Raw genomic sequence first — 21,883 nt, forward strand, 5'->3', positions numbered from 1 at the left:
AATGGCTATATTAGACCATGGCAAATGTTCAGTAATACTGTTTCCTCAAAAATTTCATAACTAAACCGAAATGTGCGAATCTGAAACAACTTTTGTCAATTTTGTCATTTTACCAAACCGTGAAAAGATCCCTTTAATAACGAAATAATTTAATGAGACGAAACGGACTGCCCTACCATTGATTCTATCTGTGTTTCTAACACGCCCTAAGTTCTCCCACAACCACGTAGATGTCACTACAATTAGATAACAATATGACAAAAATTGCCCCACGATCTGCAAGTGGTTGTTATTTTTCCCGAGCTTGTCAATCCTGATACAAAACGTAATTGCCCATAGTTGTGTTTCTAACGCGCTATAATTTCTCGCGTAGATGCGTGGATGTCACAACAATTAGATAACATCATGACAACCTTGCCCCAAACAAACCGCCACCGCTTATTATTTTTGCAACAGCTTGTCAAACCAGATACAAAACGGAATGCGTTCCATGTCAAAGTTTCTTCTCATCTTTGCTCCCTTGCAGCTTTCAACAACGATGATGAACGGATACGGCGCGTGTATATGGAAATTAGAGTCGCGTTCTGATAAAACTGGACATAATACATGTGCGAAAAGTGTCGTCCCAGATTAGCCTGTGCAGTCCGCAAAGGCTAATCAGGGACGGCACTTTCCGCCTAAACTTGAATTTCGGTAAGGAGGGACTTACTTGAAACTAAAAAATACCATAAAAGCGAAAAGTGTTGTCCCTGATTAGCCTGTGCGGACTGCACAGGCTAATCTGGGACGACACTTTACGCACATGCATTAAGCCCAGTTTTCTCAGAACGCGACTTTAGATAATGAGACCAACTACATACAATTTCTCGGTAGTAACGATTTTCTGCGCATTATCGAGCACTTATCCTTACCGTCACAAAAGGATTCGCGCACATTTGCATACACACTGCGGCTTAAATGGCCAAGCGTTTGTTAAACGTGACTGTCAGTGAAAAAGTCAAAAATCTGATTTTTTTTAAGACCTTGCTTAATGTAGTAAAAAAGTAATTTGTAAAAGAAATAGACAGGTACTCATTTTAAAAATAATGCAATTTATCTATTTCTACAAGTGAAACTTAGCGTAAGTGCTAGTTTGGTCGATAACAATATACTATTCCAGGAACTTCATGTTTTCGTGATTATGATACAATTCTTTCTATCATGTAACAAGTATGAGAGCAATATTGTCTTGTTTTTGAAGTCTTAGCATTACCGAAAATACTAAGTAAACAGTATTTTGTTTCGATATATATTTAGTAATAATATTGTTATTCCTCATTGATCAGTTAAATTTTAACCTCACCGCCCTTAAGTTTGCGCCAAAATTGGTTCCGAGAATAAAAAAGCTCGGAATCCAATATCTTCGACAGAAATCGCCCTATATCAGATAGTGTTTATCGGGCCATTCAAATAAGACAAAGTGTGTGTGCCAAAAGAGATCAATCAAAGAGTCCCCCGGATCAATATTCCTGTCCTAGTCAGAATGTAGATATGTCCAACATCGAATTCAAGGAATGATCAATCATGCTTGGATTTCTTCCAATCCGCGCGTTAAAAAGACTGATCTTCGCAATGGACACTGTGTCCTTGAATGATATTGTGGGAAAACAAATTAATTCTGGTAGTGGTTTACATTTTCAATTATAACCATGGTTGACATGATTTAAATTTTTAGAAGCTGTTTCGCGCGTTATCCGCATCACGACTTGTTTTAGTTCAAAGTCATAGACTCGTTTTATCCAAATGATGCCAGTCCTTGCGACTCCCGTTTTATTCGCTATCGCAATGTGTAATGCACGTATTTGGAGCAGGAACAAAGACTCAAACGCGTAAATCTCAGGATGTCAACAAGTGCAAGCATAAATGTTAAATTGTAGACAAAGTATATTTTGCAACCAACAAAGCTCTCAATATCTTACGAGTGAACTCTACAATTAATTGTATTACATCTTAAAAACTACTTAAAATTCCTTTAATGTGTTTTATAATAACTACAAACATTTTATATATAACTAATCCTGACTATAATTCAATTGGAAATAGTGTTGGAAAATTGAAAGTAAATAATATATATTTATGGCAACCTAGTTATATGTGTCAGCCTCACTTGTTTAAGTTTGCTCATGCGCGTGTTTGTATACGCATGTGTTTGAAACAATGTTTATAATTTAATCGGAGGAACACGCTTCCACGTCAGCGCTTCTCCCTCACAAAAACCCCACATCAAAGACTCCTCAAAGTGAATGAAAATGATAACAAGCCTTCTTGCCTACGTTGTTCTTGCATTTCTTGCATGTATACATAACTTCCAGATGTTACCACGCGGAGGGTGTCTGTACCTGTTTGAATGTAGCCAGTAAGGAACAGGAGCGTAACCAGGGATTTAAATGAGACGCGTTCTAAGAAAACTGGGCTAAATACATGTGCGTAAAGTGTCATCCCAGATTAGCCTGTGCAGTCCGCACAGGCTAATCAGGGACGACACTTTCCGCTTTAATGATATTTTTCGTTTAAAGGAAGTCTATTCTACACGAAAATCCAGTAAAGGCGGAAAGTTTCGTCCCTGATTAGCCTGTGCGGACTGCACATGCTAATCTGGGACGACACTTTACGCACATGCATTAAGCCAAGTTTTCTCAGAACGCGGCTCAAATAGTTTTTGAAAACCAGGAGTCAAATGAACCCGTGCTTGAAATATCGGTGGTTAAATGGAATTTTCAGGGGTTCAAATTATTGAATTCTGGATATTGTGTTTCTCGATATATGTTGATTGATACTACACACGATACCTTGTCAAACTTTAAGTATATTATGCAAAACTAAAAAAAACATATTTTGTGTCATATAAAATACTTTTATTTGAGTTGCTTGGCAACATTTGCATCAAAATGCTGCAAAGCAGATAACTTGGAGGAGTCGAAAGTGACAAACTTGCACAATGCTTGCATAAAAAAACATAATTCTTCTCCAACTTAAAGCCCTGGTAACTACTTGTGATTTTGATTGTAACGATGCAATTTCACATTAGTGTATCCCAGTTATCATACCTTATTAGTTACCTTACACAACTTATTAAAGCTTGAACGATTTTTAAAGTAAAGCTGCAATCTTCATCTAATTAGATTTCTTACTGAAAAATTCAAGTTTTGTGTTGTCTTAAAACGATGAACGACCGGAGTAACCGGAGTTCTCCCCACCTGTCCCTTATGGCGACCACTAGCCATACTCACATGCGTTTCGAGTGGGAAGTAAACCAAGAGATTACCTTGCTGAGAAGCGCGTGTACCAACCAAGGCACTAAGCAGATAGTACATAATCTGATTTGTTTTTTCTTCCTTTACCCGTTTTAATACCGTTATTAGTCATTTCAAGACGGTCAGTTACTTCGGTGCTCTCCTTGCACCTTTATTGTGCATGATAAATCTTTCTTAACGATTAACCAGTGCCTAGTAAACATACTTGCACAAGGGAATGACAAATGCCATATTTTTATCAGATAAAGGACGCGAATCGATGTAAAAAAAGATCGGCTTTGCTCGGAGCCAGTTACATCTGCATACGGATGTTGAGCTACGCCACTTTTGCTGAGATCGCCCTCTTGCTGGCCCGCAGAATGTGTGTGCGTAGTCGCTGAGTGATATGAATAACGACCTAGACGCCGGTGTGGGGAAAGCAGGAAGTAAATTGACTGATTGAACTGTTTAAACCAATTCAATGGCGTGCAAATAATATCCCTAACCGAGCGTTCAATGTTTCAAAAAAGCCTTTTTAAATATCCGATATTGTTGTTTTATATGTTACTTTAGTAAGGCAATGAATATTCCGGTTTTCGTTTTCGTAAAACAGGACATAGAAGTTTTCCTTTTCGGTCAAAATTGTGCATTTCAATTGAGATAGTGAGTAAGAACATTACATTTTATAGATTATTCGATTCCAGTAAATTTAATACGTATACAGAATTGATATCCTGGTGTAAATGTTTAAAAAAAATGCGTACTGCGTTTAATCTGTATACTTAACCCATTTATGCCTAGTGGAATCTCCCATCCTTCTAAATTGGATCAATTTATTTCCGACATTAGGGATGTCTAGTATATTTATTTCTATATTGAGAATATTTCTTACAGAAATTTCTTTAAGCACACAGCGCAGCCCCTGATGAGACGCCGCATCATGCGGCGTCTCATCTGGGTCTACGCTGTTTGTCAAGGCCTTTTTTCTAGACGCTAGGCATAAATGATTTGAATACGATGGAACGATTTCAGCAAAAAAATTTTAGTGAATGCTGTAATCTTTCTGTAGAAATGTAAGAAGGTTTAAAAAAAGACGATCATCTTACAAATTTCATGAAAACCTGATGTCTGTAATAATACACTTTCTATTTTCTAGGATTTTTATCCCAAGAGGATCGTACTAGCGTGCTGGTATTACACAATAAGAATGGGAAAACAATATATCATAAAAATACAGACTGGAAAGGAAAATACATGTCTCATGATGACAACGAAAAGACGAAATCAGAACAGTAAATTATTTACAATAAGAATAGAGTCGTAAGTGGTTATGAATCAACTGCTGTGATAAAGGAGACAAAATATATAAGATACGTAATTCGTAACGAACATTTTTAAGTGCCATTACATTTATGTACAAACAAATGAAATTTTTATATTCGGTATAGTCTTAAATAAGTATACTATAAAGAAACAAAAGTTCATTTAAAGTATGAACTAACTAAACTATACTATCTGGAATTATCTAAAAGTGAAGCGTTATATCAAGAAATAAGGTGAATAACATATTTTGCTTTCACCGGACAAGGGTAGCAAAATCCAAGGTACAACTACCGGGCAGTTTTTACGGGCAATCTATCTTACGAATGAAAAAGCAATAGTTATATTACACGTATTTTCCTTTAGCCATTTATGCCTAGTGGACTCTCCCATCCTTCTAAATTGGATCAATTTATTTCCAAAATTAGGGATGTCTAGTATATTAATTTCTATATTTAGAATATTTCTTACAGAAATTCCTTTAAGCAAACAGCGCAGACCCTGATGAGACGCCGCATCATGCCAAGGCCTTTTTTTCTAGACGCTAGGCATAAATGGGTTAATATCAAATGTTAACAACCTTTTCTCAATACGTATTGGCAACATTCTTCTTTCGAGACCAGGATAAAAGATAAACTGACGTTTATTTACCTACCCGCGTGTACACTCACCCCGAAATCATAACAATTGGCAGATATAACATAATATTGCTAGAAACCCAGCTTATCGCATCAATAGGTATTAACTTATAGCTAGCATACACAGGTTCATATAAAGGTTGGATATTAATTAGCAATCACGAAAAAATACACGCTCATTATATTGATAATAGATAATTCATATGATTATACGGCTTTTACATAAATATGTTTACTTCAATAGCATTTGTGTATGTTTGATGCAGAAAACAAGGCAAATTAAACAAATTGAAATAGAATATTGTGGCAAAATTTTTAAGGAACAAGAGTGTGTATTTTTAAGCAGATATTTATACTGAAAATGGTAGACCCTGCTGAATGAATCTTATGCGATAAGCGGCCATCGAAGCTCCAGACCAGCCGGTGACATTACATGTGTCGTTGCGATCCGCAAATTATAGATATCGACGAAAAAATATTAACAAGGATTTATTGGTTAAATACTTAATTTCTGTACGAACGAAATACATTACCAAGCAACGTTATCAAGACACATGTCGTCTGCTTATTTTATTAACATGATTTGAAGAAATACATTTAGCATACATTTAATTGCTTTACACCAATCGCGGTATTTGTGATATTCTCTGTGCTATAACTTAATTAAATATGTGTTTACCCATTCTACCCAACAGTTGTTCTTCGCCATCAGATTGTTCATAATGGAGTTTCAGTATGCGTGTATCGAGGCAAGGAACTAAAAATGGGTTATTATAAGTACAGCCTCGTGATTATTACGCAACTTGCGCGTGTATTTACACTCCACAATTTCGTTGAACGATTATCCATCTCTAGCACTCGGTGACCAAAGATACTTAAGAGACCCAAGATGTTTTGAATGTTACCAAAAGAAATATGTTAATGGCTCTTGAATGATCCATTAACTAATAAAAACTATGCGAAGATGCAATACTCAAGTTACTTAAATTAATAAAACGTTAATTGCCCTTAGTGTTAAGCAAGCTATCGAAGGCAAATATTAAGAAGAATGACTAAACAATACATATGTGATTTACATCCAAATATTTTGTAGCATATTGATGATGGGTAAGCACTAAAGGTTTTGTGTTACATAATGCAACTGGAAGTAAATACTGGAAAGGCATTCTAAAACATAAGCAATTTAATATGTAAAAAAACTTAGAATGTAATACATTTAGTTTTGGGGTAACACAAATATATTGACGTGTCTAGAAAGTTAAGATAAATATTGAAAATATGTGTTTGAGAAAGTATATTTACAGTTATCAACAAAGATTTGGTATACGCTGTATTCAAAGAAATTGGATGGTGGCAGACGATATAGTTAATACCGGAGAAAACCACGCCACGGCACTTTAGAGCAACATGACACAGTTAAGGTAGCGCACCTCTAATGATTTCCCGCGATTTATTTTACGATTATTGCCGATCTTCAACGATCGCTTATTTCCGAGAGGTGCATTTTATTTTTTTCAAACTTCGAATTTTGATATAATTATGTTTAACTTATTCATTTAGAATACATTATTTTCACTATAAATAAATGCAATTATCATCTGAAAAATACGATTTCGTGATTTCTTCAAAGATCGAGCGAGCCTTTTTACCTGTTTACTTATGGATATCTAATTTAAGGTTGCACTAACGACAAGTTGTCGTGGCCGAGTGGTTAAGGCGATGGACGATAAATATTTTTGGATCTTCCCGCGCAGGTTCGATTCCTGCCGACATCGCTTACTTTTTGCGACGCGTTTTATTTGTTTTCTAACGTAAATTGATTTAGTATAGCACATAAGCTATGTTTATTGTTAAATACATGTGTGTATGTTGAAAATTGTATGCACATCCTTCAATTTCAAAATTACAACAACGTTATGGCTAAATTGATTAATTTACTGCTGAAAATACGAATGATGCATGTTGCATTTTTATTTTTATTTTCAAAAGTAAACGGTAAATCTGTCTATTTTTTGGGTATTTTTGCTGTATATAGTGTTTCTCTAAAAACTAAGTTAAAAATATAACTTAAATGATACTATATTGAATTTTATGACACTTTGTTTTTAACCGACCCAATTTTTACTTGGCTGAAATCACTTAAATTTCATGGCGCTATTCCATATATTAAAATTTGTAAAAAATAAATGTCTGTTACATAATACTTAGTTCATCTTGTATAAACTTTAAACACCTTTACTGCATCTGAACACACCAACTGCATGCCCATATTTGGAAATTTGAATGAATTATGGAACTTTTATATACCCCAGGGGTGAAAATAAACTGGACAAAAGCCGAGCGTGAGGGTGGTTTTGAAAAAATCGGTATATTTTTTTAAAAAGCATGAAAAGCCTACCTACAAATTTGCATGTTGTTCTGTGAAATGATGCTGATTAGGAAAATAATTAATTAAATTATATTCGGATATGTGCCAATTAGAGGTGCGCTACCTTAATAAAGAAATCAGTAACATTAGATTCTGCTGTTCTCATTCTAAACATAATTTACCTATAACATAAGTAATGTATATTTGCCTGTTATTCCAATTGCCTCAATTATGATAACGGACACAGACATATAGACATTTCACAGCTGTGCCAGATTGTCAAAGCGCTAACTAGGCAGTTAATGTTACTAATACAGCATGTCTTTGTCTGGTAATGGAGACATAATTAGCACGTTTATACTATATACCCTTCAAACCGATAACCTTCAAAACTTTAGGCTACTATTCCATCTGTCCGTATCAGCATCCGCATCCGCATATCCGCATCCGCAAAAAATAAAACCAGTTGAAATGCAGTTTATTCCATTTATCCATATCCGCACGCGCAAAAGGCGTCCGCAAAAAAAAACCGCTCAAGTGGGCATTCTAAATGCGGATGCGGACACGATACGGACGACTTTTAGCACGATGAGGGAAGCTGTCATCTCAAAAATCAACAGAAAATTTACCGATTTCGTGAAAAATTACCCGGAATTATACACCAACGCATTTCTGCATATCGGGACTCTGATTTAACTTCAAATGTTTGTAAAAGCATAGCGAAGGCACAAGAAGAAGAATGTTTCAGGTGTTTACCATTTGTATTCTTTTACAGACAGAATGATGATTTGTACCTTATATCTACTTAAATTCATGCTTAACAATCAAAACAATTGTAGTACATATATTAACCCGTCTATAAAAAGTTGTTGTCTTTATCCGACATTGCTATAAATTATTAAAGCGAGAGTATACGATTTTGTCAAATATTTATGAATTTATATAAAATATGTAAAAAAATAATATACGTATATTTCAATATAAATTAAAATAAAAGTCAAGAAGAACATGTGTCGAAAAATGCGAAATAAGCCATATACATTGTATTCAATTCTGAAATCGAAAATGTCTGTACAGTCAAATTCGCCAGCATGTATATCATGCATGTACGAGGTGAACCTAAATTTAGTTTTACGGATCATTGTAATTTCCTGCAACGATATCTATTCAAACGACACATGAACACTAACTCCAAACCTAATAAAAAGACGAAGGCTTCGGTTATTGTAGAAAAATATGTACGAAATATCTTCGTCACAATCGGCTCGGGGCGCTAATTTGTCTTTGCTGCATTTTATGAAATTAGTCTTCAATTTATACATTTTCTTGCCTATTTTGTGTTATTGTAAAATATTTTTTATCAATATATTACAATTTAGCACATATAAAAATCGTAAAGTCTCGCTTTAAGTGAATAGTACGTATATTCTTATCGTCTCGATTAAGTTGGTGAAAGTAACCTCGAAATATGACTTGGTTACAAGAGTTGATGACTTTGTTACAAATCAACGTTTGCTACAAGAGTTGATGACTTTGTAACAAATCAACGTTTGTTACAAGAGTTGATGACTTTGTTACAAATCAACGTTTGTTACAAGATTTGATGACTTTGTTACAAATCAACGTTTGTTACAAGAGTTGATGACTTTGTTACAAATCAACGTTTGTTACAAGAGTTGATGACTTTGTTACACATCAACGTTTGTTACAAGAATTAATGACTTTGTTACAAATCAACGTTTGTTACAAGAGTTGATGACTTTGTTGCAAGAGTTGATGACTTTGTTACAAATCAACGCGCAATGTTTGGTTATGATGACCACTTATTTATGAGTTATTGCAGCTTATCAAAGATATCGATCAGCAAATATATACGATAAAGAATTTCGTATATTAGGCATACGTTAAGTAACAAGTAAGTTTGTAACAACAAAATGGCGTTGAAAAACTTCATTACGACCAATAATTTTTTAATCATTGTACTCGTATGAAATCATTAATGTAAAGAAGTATGGCCATACATGCATCAGGAAGTTTATGGTATTTATATGTTTACAATCAAATATATATCGAATACAGTAAATAATAAAATGGAGAAACCATATCGGAAGAGAAATTCTTGTTTTATCCCATTATCAGACGTGCATTGTCGAAATAAACCACTGTGGAATATATTTTCCTTTATTTCGACAATGCTGAAATATAGCTGTCACGCGCGGCGGAGAATGGTCATATTACTCGGCATCGACTATAAAGTAATCATTTTTAGTAAAATCGAATCAGATTCAACAAAATAAACAATTTGATACCAAGATGTAATATATTTCAAACACAAAGTGCAACTAAAAAAGCAAAAAAAAACACATTATTTACAAATATTTAGTGCGCGTACTCGTGACGTCATTATTAACACGTCATACGACACGAGTCATGTTCTTTCACGCTAAAGCTGCAGTTGTTTACTGTGTTTTTTTCTCTTCATTATTTCTTTAAAATCGGGGTTATAGAGGTATGATAAACAGAAAAACAGGTTAGTTACTGATCTTTTTGTAATGTTATAGGCTCGGCACGATTAAAATAATAAAACAATGTTTGCTTAAAATAACTTTTGTATTTGCCGTGTAGCTCTTGTTCTATTTTCCTATTCTATTTCTAAAGAAATAATTTACGACTAAGAAAATTGATGGGATAAATCGAATACTATGTCGGTGCCGAAAAAAGCGAAGTTTATTTTGCACGGCACGAAAATCTGAACCACTCGCCAAGGCTCGTGGTTCAGATTTTCCAAGCCTCGCAAAATAAACTTCGCTTTATTCGGCATCGACCTCGTATTCTCTATATATCCATTATTTTATAACCGAACACCAACTATTAACATAATATGATCAAAGCTGGGAAAATCGCCTTTGGGCGGTCAATGTAAAGAGTCGGGCTACCGAAAATCACAACGTAAATATGCGGTATTTGTGTTCGTATGCATAATTATATTACTCGATTCATAGTATTAACCCATTTATCCCTAGCGTCTAGAAAAAAGGCCTCGGAAAACAGCGTAGACCCAGATGAGACGCCGCATGATGCGGCGTCTCATCAGGGTCTGCGCTGTTTGCTTAAAGGAATTCCTGTAAGAAATATTCTAAATATAGAAATAAATATACTTCACATCCCTTATGTTTGAAATAACTTGATCCAATTTAGAAGGATGGGAGAGTCCACTAGGCATAAATGGGTTAAGCATGGATATGCAGTCTAATGGAGTAACTGGCGTTCGTGTTGGAACATGCTAAGATATCGGGTTTTATGTGAACGTGTGTCTGATGCGATATGCGGCCAACGGAGCTCCATACCAGTCTGCGCATGTGTGCGGTCTGGTCACAAGCTAACCTGTCAGCTTATGACTCTACGAAACCTTGTCCCAAAGCGGACAGTGTTGCTCTTGATCCGAGAGTCACATATCGCATATCCATTTTGGCATGACGAGGGTCATGCACCAACTTTCTCAAACATTTACACTATGAAAAAACAACAGAATAATACTATGTCATACTAATTGTGTTTATATCGATATGGCAGTGTATGATACTATATCATATTTTTATGACATAAAAACATAATATGTGTATCTTCTTTGTTATTTTCAAACAATGGTATGAAGAAAGGCAATCGAATCGGTTATATAAACAACATATTCGATTCAGAAATGGAAACAACGTGAAGAACACGATTACTTTAGCAACCCTCATTTATTGTAAATATCACGTAAATAAATCAGAATAAAGGAACGTTGTTTCTATACGTGTCTTGTTCTCTTTATAACGGTATAAAGTGCTCTACTTTACATTTTTTCTCAACAATACTTTCCTCGCTGTTTGGATCATTTAAAATACAGGGAGTTTTTGCGACAGACGTGTGATTATGAAACTATATCTCTGGATAAAAATTTAAGTCAAAGCTGCGTCTGGAATTCGCCCTCATGTTTCCCTCCATGTAAACACGAAATTCATCTTCAGTCATTCTTCTCATGGAAGGCGCAGTCGATGGAAAAATTCAATGCATTAAAAAGGACATCCAAGAAATGGATATTCTTTCATTGAAAATTATTTCGTTTAAAATGAATATATTTTGTTAGTTTTCTGTTCAAATCTATACTTCAACTGGTGTTTTTAAGCCTGTTTAATCAGTGTGACAAAAGTAAACTTAATTGGCTGGTTAAAGGTTCCTTTTAATTGTCTTCAAATGTTATAAAGTGGTGACTAATTTAAGTAGGACAACTATAATTATAACTTAAGTTATAGTTTAAGAAATGGCCATTCCTCTCTTTGGGGTCTTCCTCTAACGTGTTTCCATCAACCAGGAAAAACCTTATCTAGAATATTTCCTCTCAGATGACTGGTGCTGGTTTACTGCTGTCTCCTTTAGTCTGACGTCAACCACTCAATAGGGCAGATAACTACTAGATGCATGACTCCACTTTTATTTCATATATGAACTTCTTCTTTGTACATATAATACATCCTGTATGTTCCAATTATTGTAACTATTTGTATGGTCGTGTAACATATAAATGATAATTATTAATAACTTTATTAATAACTATTTATCCGACAAAGTTGATCGTAACGCGTTAATCTGACTGATACTAGTTGTGCCCGAAGTCCACATTTAATTTACATAAAATTGTATTGTTTTTTGTTGTTGTTGTTGTTGTTGTTGTTTTGTTCCTTTATTACATGAAAACGTATATCAATACGCAAAAAAGTCCTGTTTACTTGCTTGTGAATGGGTCTCTTCGTGTAATGAGAGTGAAACCACAAGAAATAGCCTGAAAACGCCTCAATGAAACCACTACAACATACCACTTAGCTACGTGGGGTTCGTTCTTTCTAATTCGTTAGTTAGATTTAGAAAGAAAGAGTTTTAATCGCGTCCTTTAAGAGTCAAACAAAGTAAACCCACAGACAACTGTAAAGTAGGAAACAATAACAAAAGTCCATAACGGTGCAATTATGGTATCAAGAGTTTTGGTTCTAAAGCCCTTCTTCTCCCTAGATGATTAGATGACTGCATGCAGTATTTAAGGTATGTAGTGAGTTCACATATTTTAATACCATAGAAATATGTCATTAAATAGTTAAGAAAACCTTTGAATAATTATGATATCAATGAAAAATTTAATATATACATTAAAACATTTGATTGCCCGTGGGTTTGACCCCGCGACCTCTTAAAGCAACAGCGAGCAACTTACCACAAAACTACGAAGGTTCTTAATGTTGAATGGTAGTTTTAACGGTGTTGCGGTAATACTTTTGTTAATTATCGATAAAAAGCGTAACAAGCATTGTATTATTTTCCCAATTTCGATTGATGACTTACAATAAAGGAATATGTATATATTTCTTTGTCGTAGGTGTCATTTTGCTTATTGGAATAGACTTAGTTTAATGCTGACTTTCTGTTTTTGATGCAAGGAATTTTAAATTCGCTACTCTTGAACGAATTCTATATGGTCGTTCTTTGCCACCATAAAAAAGCTTGTGTGATTCATTTAAACAAAACATACAATATAGAAAGCAGTGACAAACAAATCAATGAACTCAGAATGCGAAGCTTTAATCATATACATGTACATGAACAAAAAGGCCCTTCATAAAGCCAGCTCGACATTCGAAAATAAGCATACAACACTGAATGCGAATGCCGAACCAAATGTCGAGCTGGAATGCCGAGCCAGCTCGGCATTCGAAAATAAGCATACAACACAATATGCGAATGCCGAACTGAATGTCGAGCTGGAATGCCGAGCCAGCTCGACATTCGGTAATTTGAATGTTGAACTAATGTCGAACGTCGAACGGCGAGCCAACTTCACGCACCTTTTTGCCTATTCTGCGAACTTATTACTTCTGACAAAGTTCACTGCACTATGGACAATACAGGGTGTATACAAAGGGATATAAAACATGGGATATGGCTGGGTGGTCAAATTTAGAGGGTTCCAACAGGAGTTGTGCAAGCCTAAACCCATTTATGCCTAGCGTCTAGAAAAACAGCCTTGGCAAACAGCGAAGACCCAGATGAGACGCCGCATGATGCGGCGTCTGATTTGGCTCTGCACTGTTTGCTTATAGGAATTTCTGTAAGAAATATTCTAAATATAGAAATAAATATACTAGACATCCCAAATGTTGGAACTAAATTGATCCAATTAAGAAGGATGGTAGAATCCACTTGGCATATTTGGGTTAAACTTCTCCACAAGACGCTTCTCGGAGAAGTTCTCCCATGTATTGTATCCATGTTTACTTCCGCTCCCTCCCGCTGTGGTCGCACTGCAATGACCCCTGTCGGTGGTGATCAAAACGGAGATGCAATCAGTGTTGTTAACTCTTTCAGTGCTGGAACCAAATTTTGAAGGCCTTTGCAAACAGTTTGGATCCAGAACGTGGCGTCTCATCAGGATCCAAACTGTTTGCTATTCTGATAGTATTCTTCGAAAATAATTGAAGAAAATGCTAATTTGAGAAATACAGCAGACAACATTTTAGAAGACGACAAATTTCCCAACATGCAAAGGGTTAACAACTTACTTATCAGCTGAGAGAAACCTCTATGGATAAAGATAAAACGATTTTAAGGTTTAAAACAGCGTTGTTCTTAGAATGTTTATTGAAAACGACCGCCGATCAATTCTCACGAATGTACCAAAAACAAACATTTACATATCATTTACATAAAACATTTGTTCGCAGAAAGATCCGAACTCTGGTGCGAATCCATCGACATTTCAGCAAAGTAGCCACGTCTTTAGCGCAACGGGAGTATCATATCTCAGTAGAAAACAACAGAGAACGTACTTTTTGTGAAATTCTATTTACATCGTCTCATTATACAGAAAGGAGGTGTTCGGTTTTGCTCTTGGTTAACACGGGCGAAACTCTGTCAACGAAACATCTACTTGATTTGCATATTTATTACACTCCGACAAAACCAAATATTGATTAACAAACGCGGCGTCCTAGGAAACAGATCGATGAAAGTATCAAATATACGTTTATACGAGTTGGTTTCACAAAAAATATGAGACTCTCCAAACAAAAATGTGGTACTTTATGCATTTTACAAATTAGAAATGGTTTAATTTGGCATTAGCTATATAATGCTATTGTGTTTCATGATACACTGAAAAGTGTACGTTAAATTGTATTTGTTAATTCAACATATTTTATAAGCTAGTTTGCATTAAAGCCTTAAGGTTATTGAGCAACCATCGAGTCCATTTTCTGGAGTAAAAGTTCTGACCAGTACATGGTGTGTTTTGGGGAAAACGCTTCCACCGTGGGACTCGAACCCCTCACTCCCCGGTCGCTAGGCGGAATTATTATCGACAACACCTGGGGACCTTCTATTAAGTGCATAGTATAAAGCCCATCAGTGAACAGCATTCAGACACTCTTAGATCAAAATTACTCTTGAAATTATAGCTGCAATTATTCTAGACAGTTGCAATATTTTTTGTCAAATTTCAAATTTACCATGCATTTACGAAAACATTCGTTAATTACTTATTGTATGAAACGACGACCATTACTCAAGCCTATATCTGAAAACTATCTCACCGCAATAGAACATATAAGCCTCGTTCTGAAAAAAATATGTGCTTAATGCATGGGCGTAAAGTATCCTTGAAGATAAGTCCATGTCGTCCCCACATGTTAATCAAGGACGACGCTGTCCGCTTTAATGGTATTTATCATTCAAATGATGTCTCGTTTAAGCGAAAATGCAGTTTAAATGTATACTTTCGTCCCAGATTAACCCATGCGGACTGCACAGGTTAATATGGGACATGAAACAACAAAAAATGTTTCAACCTTTCCATTTACAGTTCAAATTTATTTTCAGAGAAATATATTTGTCATCTTGACTATTTTTCCCCTAACATTTAAGTATGTCGCATGCTAATTTATATATTAAATCAAATTCATTATAACAGAGAAGCTTTTATTGTATTCAAACTTTTACTGCTAAATGAACCTTTTACCATCCACATGTTAAACATGCTATGCGAAAAAGGGGTTTAATGCATGTGCGTAAAGTGTCGACCCAGATTAGCCTGTGCAGCCCTCACAGGCTAATCAGGGATGACACTTTCCGCTTTTATGATATTTTTCGTTTTAAGAATCTCTCTTCTTAGCAAAAATCATTTTCGACGGAATGTGTCTTCCCTGATTAGTCTGTGCGGACTGCACAGGCTACTCTGGATTGACACTTTACGATCATGCATTAAACCCCCTTTTCACAGAGCGCGGCTCGTAGGTATTGTCGGTTCATTGTGTTGTTTATAACACGATACTCTAAATTTTGCTGTATCCTCACACTTTAAACACGTTGACATTTGCGTGAGATGGTTTTACAAGAAGAAACTATGCACATGTGATCATTTGAAGTCAGTTGACAAAACACAAGAGATCGGCCTCTCGAGAAACATCAAGATAGGATATTAGTCATTAAGAAACATTCCGTATCATTCATATTGAAACACCGCTTTGTAACTGTTGCATTCACTACATTCAGCTTCGCGGCTCGGAAAAAGTTTGTAAATATCTTGAAATCACCATTTTTGGAACACACAAGCTTTCACCGGGGATTTCATGCTCATGATATATTTTAACTCCACATTTAACGGAAGATAATAACAAGAGAGGTAAACTTTTGATGCTGAGTCCGAATGTTGTTTTTTACACTATTTTGGGCATGGGATCGGGTCCCTGTGTATCTTAGCGTCATCCATGTTAAAACTAGTCGAATTGCAAATGATGTTCCGTTCTATTATATTTTATATATATAATAAAATAAAGAAAGAATATTTAATAGGAAACTATATCATATGTACTGTAATTTATCTTTTTATTGCATTATTACCCGTCTCGTTTATACATCTATGTACTTTACTGCTCATATTGAAAATGACTATCCGTTCTATATGTGTTGATGCTACCTGAAATATGTTTTCTAAATTGTTAATATATAATTTTATAATCAAGTAAGAATATTTAATAAGAACCATACCATATGTAATGTAATCCATCAGTTTTATATAATATTGCACGCCTCGTCTATATACATGTACATGTATGTACTTTTTTGCTCATGTATTCATGTCAAACATGAATTGAGTTGAAATAAAAGGTTTTTGACTTTTTTGACTTGGATTTGGAAATATCACGTAATTTAGACTAAAATTGGGAAATTAATGTTGCTGATTTTATGCTTACAAATACCATAACATTGATGATGATTTAAATATTATATTTTCTAATGTTCAACATATAGAGCTAGTTTTAAAGATGAATAACATGTTAAAACTAATGTAAAAAAATCCATTTGTGAAACCTTCAATTGGGATTTGTTAGGTCCCGTTTTGGAAAAATATATCATTTTTTCCATTGGGAATGGGTTGCCCTACCGGACCCAAATTTTAACGAAAAACGGATTTTTTTCTCTTATGTGTCCTTTGATAAAAATAGTGGATAAGCACACGAATGACTGCCAGGATGTAGTAAATGGAGTTTAATAGATTGTTTATAACCGTGTTAAAACATACGAACCTTTGCAAACGGGTCCTTGTAAACGAGCTGATGATATGTTTTTTTCATCACATTATTTGACTAAAGAATGCAAACGTCGCAGATCGCACAAACTGATTAGCAGTAAAACGATTGCAAAATATTATCATTTTAACCACGACAAGAAGTATGGTTACATTGACAATGTTATTTTATTATTTTTCATTTAATACGTAATTCCAGAAAAAATAACAACACTACATTAAGTTGTTAATATACGATATTGATTTATCAGATAAGGGTTAATACAAACATTGGAAGTATACAGACTACTGTTACTGATTTAAGTTCGAGTATATAATGTATGGTATATACTCATAGAAATGTGTAAATGCATGTTTGATAAGTGTATGTCGAGTGTGTATGTACTTTAACAGCGCAAAACTAGGGTGTACAAGTGTAATACATATGTGTATATTATGCCAGTGGTTATGTATTAAAACTGCGCACAATTCTGATGTGTATATGTATAATGCATATGTGTATAGTATGCCAGTGGTTATGTATTAAAACTGCGCACAATTCTGATGTGTATATGTATAATTCATATGTGTATAGTATGCCAGTGGTTATGTATTAAAACTGCGCACAATTCTGATGTGTATATGTTTAATGCATATGTGTATATTATGCCAGTGATAATGTATTAAAACTACGCACAATTCTGATGTGTATGTATCATACATATGCGTTTATTATGCCAGTGCGTATGTATTATAACTGTGCAATATTCGTATGAGTGTATATAATTCAGGTGTGTATGCTATGCCAGTGATTATGTATTATAACTGCGCAAAATTCTGATGTTTATGTATAAAACATATGTGTTTACAACTCCATTGCGTATGCATACAGGTATAGGCGTAAATTGTGTATGTAAATACTACGTATTATACCTAACCTAATTCGAATGAGCATGTTAATGGGTAATACATACGTGTATACAATTCCATGTCATATGCGTTGTACATGCATGTATACATTTTTCAAGATGCATGTTACATGTACATATCTGCGCAAACTTCGAGGGTGTATACATTCATCAATAGATACATACAAGTCCAGTGTGTATACAAAATAGGTGCGAACAATTCGATTGTGTATTTGTGCAAACGATTCGATTGATAACGTTTTATACATTCGTGTGTGTGCACTTTGACGGTGTATGTATAAAAAAGTGTACAAACTCGAGCATGTTTGAAGAATTCATTATTATAATATATAAGTGTTTTACTTTAAAGCAAGAAAATGTAAAATAGATGTTGATCAATGTGGTGCTTAAATTGTATCAAATAACGCATTGCACTAAAAATCTATCAAATAATGAATGTATCGGTATCAGCTTTTATTATACAGCACCAATTTTAACAAAAGGTTAACAACAACAACCTCCACAGGTGTGCAAAACGAAACCTTGAAGGTCAGTGTATTATCGTGTTGTCATAGTAACAGAAACAATAATCAATAGCGTTCGTCGTAATTTTACACATTGGAAATTCCAATAGAATCTGCAATTACATACATTCTAAAATAAATTTTTATTTCGTAAAATAAAACCTACGATAAAACTGCCGACTTACCTTGCATTTGTCGCAGTTTCCTAGGGTAGCAAACACCTCCTTGCAGTCGATCATATTTACAACATCCGTGAATTGACAGAACATATCACTTAATTCCGAATCCGTGTATTGAACAGCTTGTAAAACACTTAAACAATCACCCTTGGAACAATGGGTGACGCGCCGTATTTCCTCACTTGAAAGCACATTAACTAAAGGGTAACCACAGAAATTTGTGTGTAATTTTCTCAACTCCATACTTCTAGAGGATATAGTCGATTTTAGCTTAATATCACATACATCGTTTACAAAGTTAGAAGTCAACGGTTTACACTGGGAGTAGATTTTAGGGAATTTGTTTCGATCGATTAAGCCAAGGTAGCTGGGACGCTCGGAGAGCCCGAAACTAAGGGACGTTTGATTAAGACGGTCCTCGTTCGAGCACAGAAGGCAGACACAGCTCTTACACAGGAGTAGAAGAGAGATAAGCACATAAAAGAGGGTAATGGTAAAAGTGCGATTCGAGGAGATACAGATTTTGGAATGAGAATTGATCGCTTTCGGCTGCCAGAGAGATGGAGGCAGCGTCCGCAAGGCCGACGTGCGGTGGTCTCTTTGGGGGATTTCCAGATAAGCTTCGTAGGTCTCGTGCGAAGGGGTCTCGAATACTGATCCTTTACAATGACACTGAGTATATGATTCCGATGAATATTTACAGCACGCAAGGATATCGCCGGTTTGGTTATAGGGGATATCCACTGCCGTGATAGAACACTTCGCCACTGTTCTCTTATTGCAAGTTTCTTCATCTGAGGTAATAAGTTGCGTCACGTGTTCATGGCCACGTCCGTTCGCGTTTACAGCACGTGAATTGCGCAATATCCGTTCTGGGTGGGCTAGTCTTAGACATGGCTTATCAGCTGATTTGATATCCCCATGTCGCCCTATATTGACCATAGTTTCCAAAGTGGCCGCGAGACTTGGTCGATGATCGCATTAAGAGGACTTTTAAAATCGATCCGCATACCACCTGTATGTGTTAGCTTGTTGCAGAGGCTTCGCTGGGATTTGACTATGTATATCGACTTATCATTTCCAACTATAAGATCAATATCAAAGTTATCATTAAGACCTAACTAACAAGAGCACGTTGATTAAGAGGTTCTATGATCACGTGATCATTCTCTGATAAATGGTTGTAGAAGGTGGACAATACGTAGCGGTTTCACAGTCGTTAATCGCACATTCCTGGTATTTATGCACAGTGTCATACTATAAAACTTAAATAAAACAGTGCGGTACAGTTTCAGTGTGTATAGTGTTCTTTTGCCTTCTGAAAGAGGTTGTTTATAGTATTATCCGCGTGTGAGGTAAACGCATCTCAAACTAACGTCCCTCGGTATGATTTACAGACTGAATTTATTTTCAGGCGAATTTATAATTTTAACAAGATATCACAGCTAACACTTGTATTTTCTTGTGTTGAAACTGATTGTTGCTGTTATATAACTTATCCTCTTATTCCAATTGAATCGCAGTGAACGAGGAATTGACTGAAGTATCCACTTAAATCCGACAGTAAACACCAGAAAACACCACAATAAACGTGCCCCTTACTCCCGCAACTTTGGTATGAAACCACCTCAAGGTCGACTACACCAGATCTCATCTAAATACCGCACGCTGAAAATCGAGAGATTCCACCAATATGCTTGCATTATAAACACACCGGGATGGCTTATCTTCAAAGGTTCGGTTCTTTCTCTAGAAGTTACCTGGTAGATACCGCGTGTCTGCGTTTCGCTATACACATATGCCACGTTCGATTATCCGACTGATACTTGGGACTATCGCTGGTTTATATGCTGTTAACGCTATCTAAACTGAAAGGGTTTACCCTTTGCGATTTAGAGTAGCTTTCCTCTGGAATTGTATTTAAAAGTGTGCGGTATATTTCGGCGTGTGTTGTTTACCATTTAGCTTTCTCCGTCGATGGGTAAAGTATGTTCTATGTCCATAGATGTAGAAACTGCTTTTATTGCAGTAGTTCCTGCGGGTTGTCGCAGTGTATGTTACGATTGACTTTTGTCAGTGTGTCATCATCTACGTTGAAAAAAACAATGTTCAAATGCAGCTTATCAATGCAGCTTTTCAAAACATATGCGCATTGAACTGTACACATATGGGACAACTTTTTAATTAAACAGTGGAAATACTTTTGACGGCAAAACCTCGCCTCGATAGGCAAAAAAAACAAAAAAACTTAACACCGTTTTTTTTAATAAATCCAAAAATTAAATTAAACATCCACACTTTTATTTATTATTTGGTTTTAACATATTTTAGTATTAATAACATCCACAAAATAATCCGTAACAGAAAGCTATCTTACAGCGAAACAAATTTATTGCGTAGACAAAATATATCCAAATTCACTGTTCACACATACGATGGTGTTATTCCATTAATCCGGCACGATTGAAAGACGAACCACTGAATACAAGTCGCATTTGTTCCATTTGCATTAGACGTGCAATCAAACTAGAACATCTCAGTGAGAAAACGCACTCTGATTTATGACAAACAAAATCGTCTAGTCGTATTCTCGTACAGTTGTGACCGCGAATTGATTGCGAATCATGTAAATACGCCAACACTGCTATAGGCCCTCTCATTAATTTCCACCAGTTTAATTAGCGCAATCCGTGATACCAACTGTGAGCTACCGTTGAAATATATAATCCCATATTCAACAGGTATATTTCCCATGCATCTGTACACTATTTCCTGCAACACGTTTTCGACGAGTTCAGTTTCAGAGAGAATGAACGCAAACTGGGTTTGTAAAAATTCCGATTTGTGACAGTTGTTTCAAGGAGAGCGATATTAACAGCTTGGGTTGGTAAAACAGTATTGAACATCTTTCACTATCTCTATGGATGATGTTTCCAGCTAAACGTTAATGCATCTGGCTCTAGAAATCGTATAAATGCTTCGCACAAAAAAATCATTAGAAACTCGCGTTATTCATCCCGCGTTTTCAGAGAGATTACTTCCTCAGTTGCCTTTCAGTTATTGTGCTTCATTAAAATTCCGT

General features: G+C 35.4%; 1 protein-coding gene across 1 annotated transcript in view; it reads right to left on the bottom strand.

Moving 5' to 3' along the window:
- The window catches only part of LOC127840060 (uncharacterized), a 117,418-nt gene extending 96,795 nt beyond the window's left edge, over positions 1–20,623 (bottom strand). Inside the window, exon 1 of the mRNA XM_052368449.1 lies at positions 18,808–20,623. Within this exon, the coding sequence (XP_052224409.1) occupies positions 18,808–19,743 (936 nt within the window). The 5' untranslated portion in view covers positions 19,744–20,623. The remainder of the gene's footprint in view (positions 1–18,807) is intronic.
- Between the last annotated feature and the right edge of the window lie 1,260 nt (positions 20,624–21,883).

The sequence above is a fragment of the Dreissena polymorpha genome, chromosome 7 (assembly GCF_020536995.1).
Source record: "Dreissena polymorpha isolate Duluth1 chromosome 7, UMN_Dpol_1.0, whole genome shotgun sequence".
Lineage (NCBI taxonomy): Eukaryota > Metazoa > Mollusca > Bivalvia > Myida > Dreissenidae > Dreissena > Dreissena polymorpha.